An 11,554-nucleotide genomic window follows, 5' to 3' on the forward strand; every position below is an offset into this window, starting at 1 on the left:
CGTTTTCTCTTTTAACTAAATTTAACCTCTCGACAATAGGGTCGGTTGGAATTTCCGGTTCACATACCTCCTACATACAAATATCTATGTCAGCTTGATGGGCATAATTTGTCAAAAACACGAAATGCAACAAATAGTTTTAAAAGAGAATATACCACATCCGAATCATAACCCGGACGAGGGCCGACGGGGACGGATATCAAAACCATGGCACTATGTATAACAAACAACGTACGGGTAAGATAATTATACGAGTAACTATATATCCAAATCACACAAACATCAATTTTTTTATATAAAACATTCATGAACAAGAGGCACACCACAAGGTGGTGTCGGCGACGGGACGGTGTGGGCGATCGACGGTGGTTACGACGGAGATTTAGAAGGCACTAAGTAAACCACAAATCAATCACTATAGCTAATCTAGCAATGAGAGATGAAAGGACAAAGTTGCTAACCTTTGTGATCATTTGAATGGACGGGGGCCTTCAAATCTTGACAAATTTTGGGCAAAATGTGTGATGAGCTTGAGAGGAAGAGGGGAAGAACAGAGAGGAGAGGGGAAAGGGGAAGAACAGAGCGAGCTCGGATGGACGAATGGTGTATGTAGGACGACCTTTAGTACCGGTTCGTGATACGACCCGGTACTAAAGGTGCTGGAGGGGCCCCGGACTGACAACATCTTGCCACCACTCACTTTAGTACCGGTTCGTGGTGCTAAAGGTTCGCCACGAACCGGTACTAATGAGAGCGGCCGGCTAGCCGTTGGAACCGATACTAATGCACACATTAGTGCCGGCTCACAACCAAACCGACACTAATGTGCTTCACATTTGACCCCTTTTTTACTAGTGCGAGTTCAGTTGACATAGCCACTGCCAGAAACCCTAATCAGTTCGGTCTCACCGATAAGATCTCGATCTCACCCAGATGGGCTTGAAAACTCTCTGTTACCTATTGCAATATTTTCGGTCCCACCGAGATATACAATCGGCCCCACAGAGTTTACTTGACCAACTCTCTGTTTCGCTTATTACCCAAATCGGTCCCACCAAGTTTGAGTAATCGGTCAAACCGAGTTTTGGATTTACCCTAACCCTTGACAGTGTCATTTTAAATCCACTCGTGCTGATCATTATGGTCTCTTTTTTGTTTGTGTTTTGCAAAGTTCAGTTGGTAAATAAACATTGCCCACATTTCTATAGAGAAAGAAAAGTACCAGTACAGCATTACATGAAATCTGCTTGTCAAAAATTGCAGCTGCCATTATAAAAATCAGACTTGAACAATTAAGGCCTGATAGATTCAGAAACAACTTTCACTTACTATAGATAGCTTGTTCACTTGGGTTTAAGTCAGATAGGAAGATTCCAAGATTCATAGTAACCTGAATTGTCATGGTTCCAGAATTCTGCAATTAAGCCTACTAGTTTAATGCCCGTGCGTTGCCACGGAACAATAAATTTTCATGTCATTCATCATTATTGTTGGTGTTCCCACCTTGCCAGTTTTATCGCCGTCATCAGCAAACACAGTCAACTCATTGCTCTCCGTCAACGTTGGTTGAGGAGAAGGTCCAGAACCGTCCTCTCATTGCCCTAACAAGCCCTCTGCTAAAAGCACTCGGCCATAAAATAGTTGACATACATACTTATCATCACGAGTAAGACAAAATGTATCTCCATGTTCTCAATCAAACCTCGTATAGCTTAAGGGATATTGGTCACAATGGCACCAAACAATAAATTTAGGCATAGAGATCATGAGTTGTAGACATGGTTATAAAAATATCTTGTACTTCAAGAGGATGTGTTCGGCAAAATAGAAGAATTTGTGTCGTATGTGGCTTATTACCACACTGACAAATATTGAATCACCAAACAAGCGTACATAGTGAACCATCGAAAGCTTGACATATTAGCCCATAGAATTCACACCACATCCAAAAGTCAAACAAGGTCCACGAGAAACAAAAAATTATCAACAATCAAAGAGCATACAGCGTCTCTGACACATGTATGTCGATGCATTTGCTCAGTGGCTACAGAATAACACATGACTATAGAAACATTTGTCAAAGTGTGATTTCCCGTTTCCCCTGCATAGCCATGTTTCTCTATGTCACATCTACTTCTCCACTCCGGCCTCCTTAAAAAATTGAATCCTTATAGAACCAAAATATATGAAACTCACAGTATATATCTTTCAACAAGCATCTGACTTATTTTTCACGGTTGTGCCATTCCTTCTCCATCTGATTTCTCGATTTTTTTCTATCTATGTAACAAAGCATCAATCATCATGAGAGAAATCAACACAGAACTGACCCACTATAAATTATCAACCAGGGGTTCCGAGCATTAAAGTGCCGGTAATAGTTAGCATTTGATGAATTATAAGAGTAGAAGAGTATAATAAAAAAGTAAGAGAAGAAAACATACTATATTTAGATTCTTTCATGATGGTGAAATTTGAAGGGTTGATTGTCTATAATAATTTTCTACAATTAGGACCATCCAAAGGGTGTAGCTAACAAGTCAAAATTATCCCAGTTAGTAATGCAATGGATGTCTTTGCCTTGCTGCTTCTAGATAGTCTTATTCGAAGACAAGTTTGTCTCTAAAATCGACCAACATAGCTTGATTGACAAGCAAGCAGCAAGCAAGCCTGGTCAATCAAAATCATACAAAAGCTTGGTAATTCAAAATTTGACCCTACCCACAACAAAGAAAATAAATGATTCATCGTCTCTTGTTATGATCTAATTTTCCTAGAAAATGATGTTGTAATAGGTAGTTCCTCAAATATTCTCATTGCTAAAAGCACAAAGATACTACTTCTTACTTGAGAAACATAACTTCAAATCTGAAAGTGCTACGACAACAGAGCAAAATCCGAGGAATGAGATTCACCTTCAAAGCAATACAACACAAAAGAACTCCTCAAGATCCTGCGAAGTATTAACTGAGGCATATAACTGAAATAACTTGAGCAGAAAAACCCACATGAAGTTAGTGCTAAGCCATACATTCAACCTTTGTGTTTGACACAGAAAGATATAGCTGAAATTACATGGTTGTCTAGTATCCCACCCTTCAGAACTTCTTTCCGGAAGGTATTTGGGTCCAACACAGTGGGGTATATAATTGTTGCTTTGCACATCTGTACCATCAATGATCAATCAACCAATGGCTACATTTCATTATTGATCAACACTGACTAATTTAACCTGAGATTGAACTGACCCATGGTATAAACCAGTAAACAAAATATTTTGTGTCTAGAAACACCAACTCTCCGTAACAGACAATAAGTGGCAAAAAATACCCCGGCTAAATATTTCTGGCTGGAGTTCACACAAAAAGAACAGGGAACACTGAATCGTCAGATGAATCAATTATGTCGCAGTATGTGTTTTCATCTGTACATATCACAAATTTGCAGCCTTAATAAAGTAATAGTGAAGAACAAAAGACCATATACACTCAAGTTTTTGTAGAGTGGGTGAGGCAATTGTAGTACCAAAGAGCATCCAATAGCACTGATATATTCTGTATCGAGCCGAAAGAAGATGCCTCTTTTTATTAGATGTCTATCCAGTAACTCACGCCCTACAAAAGATTATCTAGATCTGCTGCTTGCGCAAACTATAACATTTTACCCGCAAATGAGGCTAGGGGTGAAACTGTAATTTAGAAAATTGAAAAAAGCAAAGTATATGATCTGCTACCATACACATGGATTAAGCTAGATCCTCTTAATCCTTATTCACGTTGCACTGGTTAAGCTAGGCGATGAATTCTCTGCTTAACAGTTCTTCAACTTCTTCTACATGTTAATTTCCTTTCTTTTTAGCCACTTCACATTTAGTGGACAATTGACCAAGCGGATGAATTATCAAAGACATATGCAGCAGTATAGCTAATGTCTTCCGGAATGGCGAGCATGTTACATACCTCACATTCATCACCTGGTAAGGAGCAACGCTGACCGCCAGCATTGTTGACTGCGGAAGCTCTAGGTCACCTTAAACAGACAAGACACATGTGCATAAGTAACATATATCTGTTTCAGGTATTATCAAATATTGTACTTAATTTTAAGCAGGACGTATGGATCTTCGTTGTCACTCTACCTGGAAAGGGTAAGAACAAACGCACTGCAAGCGCAAGAAAAGCAGTCCACATCCCATATTCACTCCTAAAATTAGGAATAGACACCATAGGATAAGTACGCCAAAAGTAAGTGTTCTTGTCTCAAAAAGAATAAACATCCAGTAGCTATAGCAAGAAAAGAGGAAAAGGTAATGATTCTTTTGGGCCAAATGGCAGAACCTTACTTGATCCATGAGATTACAGTGCTAGGTGCTTGCAGAACAAACAATGGCACGATGAAAGATTTGTGTATGCCTGTGCCTTTAGCAAGCAAGAGCACTCTGCAGGAGGGAAAAGAGTAATAAATAAATGCTCAAAAAATAGTCCAATCATTTGATGACAAAACCAAATACCCCCGCCGTTCCTAAATATAAGTCATTTAAGAGATTCCAATAAGTGACTACATATGGAACAAAATGAGTAAATCTACACTCTAAAATATGTCTATATACATCCGTATGTTGTAGTCCATTTGAAATCTCTCAAAAGACTTATATTTAGGAACGGAGGGAGTATGTCGCAGAATGAAATAAACTACATGGAGAATAGCAAGAGCCGAGTTTTTGAAGAATTATCACTTTCAGTTACACAAGATTGCCCGTCCTCAAGATAGCAATTACAATTTGGAGTCATGGCCTGAACAGCCCCAGTAACTCATCCAAGATCTGAAGCAAGATTAACACCTTGGTGTTGACAAGTTAGTGTCGTAACATGAATGCGCTAATAACTTATGATGGATCAGAAGCATAAAGTAGATACACTACAGTTCCGCGGCAAGCTAAGCAAGTCACCAAGTGGACGGAACCTGAGCATCATGATACGAAAAGAGTACCATTCTGTAAGTTATGTTTAACAGACTGATGATGTAACATGACTTGAATTTATACCTTGAGTAAATTTCTGCATTCGAATTATACGACATTCAAATTTTTAATACAAAAACCATGCATTGCAGTTTCCTGTGATAAAGAGTGACGCCACTGAACACAAGGTGTCATGTTAATGTGTAAACAGACTGAATATCTGGCAGTATTCGTTATCGCAGCATATGGTACTACAAGTACACTGTCTATCTAGTTCTTGTGAAGTGTGTTAATGTTGCTCCTACCTCCTAAAGATATGAACATGATGCGTTAATTCTTTTACTTGCTGTGAAAATATCAGCTCGTGGTTACTGATCAAGAAACCAACTCCATCTAACAGTTGTTGCATGATGCCCTCTGAGTAACCATCGACAGGTTACAGAATGTATGACAGGATCGTGCATCTTACAATTTGACACCAGCAGTTGCGCAATTAACAGCCCTCGCAGGCAAAAGCACGAACATATTCGGAGCCCGAAAGGATTATGCGTTTCTGTATCATGAGCAAATCACATCGGAAAAGGTACCTTTGGGTATCGACGATGAGATGGGGGAGGCACTCACGCCGCGGCCGCGACGGAGACACACTGCTTCATGAGCGGGATGATGTACACCGACGCGTTGCACACGACGGCGCTCCACCGGCTCCGGCACGGCGGGACCAGCGGCAGAGTGGCGCATCCCCTGCTGGCCCTGCATAAACGGCGCACACAGAGATCACCCGACGACACGGTGGGTAGACGAAAGGCGGGCGCCGGGGTAACCCGGCGAGCAGCTTCACCTGAGCGCGCCGGTCCGCGCGGCGGGGGGAAAGCCCGCCTTCCCGGCGGGCTGAGCCGCCCGCGCCCGCGGGCGTCAGCACGGGGCAGGGCGCCGCAGTGGGGGGATCGCGAGGCGCAGCGAGATAACATGCTCTCGGTCCGGTCACGGGCGGGTCCATCGACGCAGGCGAGGGCAAGGGATTCCATGGTCGTTGTAAGGCCTCAAGGGACTCCCAACCTCGTGGGACTCCCAATCAAGAGCTTGGTAGAGGATGGACCACGACCATGGGAGGGCGGGCGCTTGGTGGAGGAGGACCGAGGGGAGCCCATCGACGCAGGCGCCGCAGCGGGGATCGTGAGCGGCGTGGATGGCGTGGCGATTTTTTCAGCAGGTAGATGGGATGGGGAGGAGCGAGGAGGTTGCTAGCAGATAGGGGCGTGAGACGTGTGTGCCTGGTCGTTGCTTTTCGCATGCCATGTTGTGCGGGTTACCGGATCGTGGGGTAGAGGTTCATTGAACCGGTTCGTTTGTTCTCTGGGTTTTTTCCGCGTGTATCGCACGAGATGGAGGAGTAGCTAGCGAACAAGGCGTGCGGGTGGATTGTTTTCCTAGCGATTTCCTCGGTGCGGGATCAAGGTCGAACCATCGAGAGGAGGTTGAACCATCACGACGTTCGATCCTCCTTTAATAGTATAGATTCTGCAATTCTGGAGGCAAACTTGTTCATTCTGTACATCCGTAGCAGAAAATGATGAATGTTCTTTCAGCATTGCTAAACCCGTCATAAGAGTGTTCTGTACATCAGTAGCAGAAAATGATGAATGTTCTTTCAGCATTGCTAGATGTGGTAGAGACACGGCATGCAAGAGATAGAAAATAAAAGAGCAATACCAATACAAAACAGCCACCCAGAAAAGAGAAGACTCCTGCCTCCATGGATGGCTGTGTGCATCGCTTGACGCAGAGGTCGGGGGTTATCCTCCTTATCAAAAAAAATGGATCACCTCAGACGCCATGAGCTTTGCGCCCTGTTGTGGCACCTCCGTTTTTTCCTCCGTTACCTCTGCATGCCATATGAGAGACCAGTGAGCTGGGATCGCAGCTCGAAACATGCCATATTTTCTGGCCTTCTGGATCCCCCAAAGTGTCCAACAGTCGCCATCTTCCTTTCCCAAGTAGGGAGAGATTTCTGAAACAACAATCAGCCGACATCAATTGGCAACAGAAGCCAATTGCACAACTTATATTGAGCTGGCAAACTGTCTACATGCCCTACAGTAAATGTCCACCTTTTCAGCTCAAACTTTGCTGGCCCTCCTTCAGAGTGAAGAGCCCCCAGCCGGTGCCATCCCAAGTTGCCTCTAATTATCTACTAGACAGGAAACGATTGTCTATTGATTTCTTGATATTGATGAGGAAAGCTACACCACTTTTCTCATTTGCTGGGGAACGAAAGAGGAACGAAAGAGCACTTTGATGTGGTTGTAGTTTGGGCTATCTTGTGCTGAATCCCCATACGTGGCACCATACCTGTCCATGTTCAAACCCAGCCACTGTTTATTTGGACTCATCAATTTATAGTCCTGTTCAATCCCCTAAATCTCTCATCATTAGGCTCTCCTCTTCGTGTAAAAGTTCAGTTGGTATACAACCTTGCTGAGTTTGATCTGGAAACAGAAGCAATACTACATCATCCTCCAGTTGGTGCTGCTCTCCTGGTCGTCCTCATGGCCGCGGTGGTCTTTCCGTCTCTGCTCCATAGAGATAATTGTAATGATCTTAGGGATTAATTCAGGAGCTGTATTTCATTATCAACTTTCAGCACATTGCCTTCATGCAGTAAGTTCACTAGTGAAGTTTATTTATCTACTCTAAATGGATATGCATAAATGTTGCAGAAATGAATTGCAGAAATAAGAATGATGCTAATCAACTAGCATCTCCACTTGGATTTCATCGCCGTGCCTTCAATACATTAGATACTAAATGTACGCTTTACACTTCAATGTAAAACAGTTTTATCCGCTGACACTGTAAAATGACATTTCCCTTTTGGTGAACCTGTATGAAAACATGCCTATTTTAATAGACTAAATTGGACATTGAAAACGACAGGAGAACCAAAATCCTCTAATCACTGATGTATAAGATAGAAAGTGATTTCTCATCATAATTAGTTAAGCCCAGTCCCAACGTTCTGAAAACATAAGACCTCTTGTCACACATATGCTGCTATGATAATGGAAAATGTTGATACTCTTCTCAGTATAATAGTTGTGGCTCTGAAGAGACTGGAGTGAAATTGTAAATAAAAGTTTAGCCTATTAGCTGCTGGCAACTTACTGCTCAGATTTGAGTTAACCTGGCTCCTGAAAGAATTCTAAATGCTTACTATAGCTTCACACTTGAATTGGGTATAATAAGTTTCAGAGTTCACACATGAAGTTTGAAAGATTCATGGCTAACGTTCAGCTCTGATTCGAATTCAGACTTCAGAGTACAAAATTTACATACCGCCTACTTTTTACATGCATGCGTGACTCGTTCAGATTGTTTACATCCAAGTGAAGATGCACCAAAATGTAGAAAATTGATTAAAGCACCAGATGCTACTAGTTTATTCAAAGCTATAGTACAATACTAGAAGGATTACTTAGCTTGCAAGATGCAAAAAAGAGAAAAGTAGGAGCTTCCCTGAATAAAACTCATGCATTGTCAGGCCATACTTGTTGCTGAAGCTTCAGGGTGTCATCAACTAACAGAACCTTCAGAATAATGTATAGTACAGCCAAGCCATTGCCGCCATGTTTCCTCTCGTTTCCTGGAAGAAGAAAAAAAAGCACCATCTACATCCAGTTTCAGCACATCTTCACCTGGAAGAAAGAAAGCACCATCCACATTCAGTAAATCAGCATGCTTCTATTGCCCAGCCCTTTTCAACATCTTCTCACCTGGTGGTAAGTCACTTCATCATCCGACCCGTTCCCCCCGCCTAGATTTCATTAATCTTGTTTCTACAATTTCAACAAGTACCAGAGAAGGGACACACAGTTGATCTTTAAATCACATCTCTTCACCGGTATTAGCATCGACCATCTCCTTTGCCCTCTGCTTTTCAGCACCATACCATACAAGCATCGATTTGCTTCTCTGGTACGATTACCAGGGCACTTGAAATATCTGTTACGTAGTGTATACAAATTGGCAATCAACAGAAACGCTACTATCCTACTACTCAACTAGCCAGTTTCGAGATCAGATGGCCCAAGAAAAGAATCGGCCATACACGAGACAAATAAATAAATAAATAAACTAATACAAACTACTCGTAAATAATGGCCGTCTTCAACAATAGTTAATATCTCATAAACAAAATTACTGCACGAAGGAAGAAGGTATTTAGCTTAGATGAACTAGAGCAAGCAACCAACAAACTAGATCAAAACTGCATCATTGGCAGTGATCAGCAAACTGTAGCCAACTGACCACCAACAGACCCAAAATTGTTTCCCACGGAAAAAGGGGTCCAAAAATTTCATGCAAAGGAAAGGTTGAGACTTCATATCATCTTCATGGCCAAAATGAGAACATTCTTTCATGGAAAGATAGATAGAGGGTTGCATTCAAAACTGAAATGGCCATTTCAGAACATACAAACAGAGAATGTGCAGAAATACTACTCATTGATACTTCAAAGCATTTGCAGAATGCCCTGATCTCATACTCTCCTAGTTCCAAGATGTGTGCAATACGACAACACGAGGAAGGACAAGTTCATAGAAGTGCAATGCTTTCTTCTCTACCGAATGACATAATGAACATACCAATTTTCTTATTAGTCTTGGTTCATCTAGCTGGAACCTCCCCTCTGCAAGCTGTTGCATAATCTTCAGCGAGATGCAGTGCAGCATCCTTATGAGGGCATATGAACTTCTCGACGAATACCTTCTCGCTGATCATGACTGCAGCATAGTAGTCCCGGTCGTGATCTAGCAATCCATTTTCCTTGAGAAATCTGACGACGTAGTACCGGGGCCTGAGCCGGCCCTCTAGACTGTAAGTGAGCATTATCGGTCGGTGAGCAATGTATGCTGGTTCCAGTCCCACCTCGGAGATAAGGAAATCCGATTTGCTCTGCAGCAAGTCCTCGGACCTCGTCAGCACCGTTGGAGCCTTAGAAACGGCAATGCCCACCTCGGCATCCGACCACCTGAACGCTTTCTTCAAGTGCTCCACTTTGGCGGTGATTTTCTCCTCGCTGAGGAATGCAACAGCTTGTAGTGCATGTCTGAACATCGGAGATCCACGGTGTACACCAAGACTATCGACGCATGCCACTGCTGTCCGGATGCGTTCCGTGCTGATGCTGAGCGGTGACGGAGTATATGCGTAGAGCTTGGCAATATCGCAAGCACCTAGCCCGCACTCGAGCAGGAAGGAGACATTGGGCTTGACCACCCGCTCCAGGTCGGACCCGAGAACGGAGCCACCCGCTAGAGGTAGGGCTCGAAGGAGGTTCTCGGAGGAGCCGAAGAGGGGCAAGCAGTACTGCAGCCCGGCGATGATGGATCTACAGCGGAAAGTGACACCGATGAGTGAGACGAGGCGCGCGATCTGAGAACGCGAGAGGCCGAGGCCGGTGAGCCCAGCGACGACGGGGGCCAGGGTTTTCTCCACGCTGGCACAGAGGAACTTGGGGTCCTTGGCGACGACGGCGGCGACGTCGGCGGGGGAGAGGCCGAGGCCGGCGAGGAAGGCAAGGACGGCGTCGGGCTTGGTGGGGGATTTGAGGTGGGAGAGCTTGGGGGAGGCCTTGAGGGCCTGGGGTCGGGTGAGGCCGCAGGTGGAGACGAGGTATTCCTCCACGGCGAATCTAGGGTTCCGGGAGACGGCGGGCGCGGCGGCGGAGATGAAGCGGCTGAGGTGGCAGATGGGAGAGGCAAAGGGAGAAGAGAGGATCTGGGAGAGGAGGCTGCGACGGAGCCGGAGCATGGCGCCGCGGTGGAGGGTGGAGATGGCAAGCGCGGCGGCGGCGATGGAATGGGGAAAGCTCGATGGGCGGTGGTGGACTGGAGTGAAAAGATGAAGTGCGCTGCGTGGGTGTTGAGGTCTGGTTCAACCCAACCCAAGTGGCCCCCACTCGCCAGTCTAAAAATGAACTACTCTTGGCGTGAAGAAAAAACCTTTTTGCAAGTTCCATGCAATTCCCAGGATGAAGAACTTTTATTAAAACATGTATTGTCCTCGACCGTGCAAAAATGCATGAAGATTAACATTTAGAATGAAAGGCAATCGCTCTTGCTTCATTTTTCTTTTCGACGGCATGCAAGAGAATTGTAACCAACCACTGATGCCCTACTTTTACAATATAGCTAGATGAATATTCGAATACCCCACGCATTCCTGCAGAAATCGTTAATAAATATTTAATGTTAAAAAACATGATCACAATATGTGAACTTCTCTTTTAATTCCTTACCTTAACAATTTATCATCAAGATGATTAGGGAAAAAAAGATCACTTAGTCATCCCTTTGCAAAACCTAAAACAACGATAGCAACTATTGTTGTGCAATCTATAAAAAAAAACATAGCTTGCACTGAAACTATAACATGTGAGTTCCCTCATAATCAAAATTTCTATTAAAAAAAGGTTACCTATAAATCATGAGACTCTCTCTTGAGTCTTCTCACCAAAATAATTTTGTGTGTTGTACGAATATTTCTATTAGGCCGTCATTCATGACAGTATACCTAGGCACCTCTGATTTA

The 11,554-nt window shown here is 43.6% G+C and overlaps 1 protein-coding gene across 10 annotated transcripts; it reads right to left on the reverse strand.

Annotated features, from left to right (window-relative positions):
• Positions 1 to 1,766: 1,766 nt before the first annotated feature.
• On the reverse strand, positions 1,767 to 10,892 carry LOC125513735 (transcription termination factor MTERF8, chloroplastic-like). 10 transcript variants are annotated; one of them, XM_048678923.1, is made up of 8 exons: positions 8,734 to 10,891; positions 8,509 to 8,655; positions 7,435 to 7,533; positions 5,548 to 7,312; positions 4,343 to 4,438; positions 4,139 to 4,203; positions 3,960 to 4,029; positions 1,767 to 3,165 (listed from the first exon to the last, which is right to left on the reverse strand). In XM_048678923.1, exon 1 carries the CDS (start codon positions 10,772 to 10,774, stop codon positions 9,629 to 9,631), a length of 1,146 nt encoding a protein of 381 aa, XP_048534880.1. In that variant the 5' UTR covers positions 10,775 to 10,891; the 3' UTR covers positions 1,767 to 3,165; positions 3,960 to 4,029; positions 4,139 to 4,203; positions 4,343 to 4,438; positions 5,548 to 7,312; positions 7,435 to 7,533; positions 8,509 to 8,655; positions 8,734 to 9,628. The 10 variants fall into 10 exon arrangements, with proteins under 10 accessions (XP_048534880.1, XP_048534881.1, XP_048534874.1 ...); XM_048678924.1 differs by having other exon boundaries at positions 1,767 to 2,101; positions 2,197 to 2,280; positions 2,916 to 3,165; positions 5,548 to 8,655; XM_048678917.1 differs by having other exon boundaries at positions 5,548 to 8,655; positions 8,734 to 8,962; positions 9,607 to 10,892.
• Between the last annotated feature and the right edge of the window lie 662 nt (positions 10,893 to 11,554).

The sequence above is a fragment of the Triticum urartu genome, chromosome 6 (assembly GCF_003073215.2).
Source record: "Triticum urartu cultivar G1812 chromosome 6, Tu2.1, whole genome shotgun sequence".
Taxonomy (NCBI): Eukaryota; Viridiplantae; Streptophyta; class Magnoliopsida; order Poales; family Poaceae; genus Triticum; species Triticum urartu.

Coding starts and splice junctions, on each gene's coding strand:
- LOC125513735 (XM_048678921.1), bottom strand. CDS start 10,774: ATGCTCCGGCTCCGTCGCAGCCTCCTCTCCCAGATCCTCTCTTCTCCC.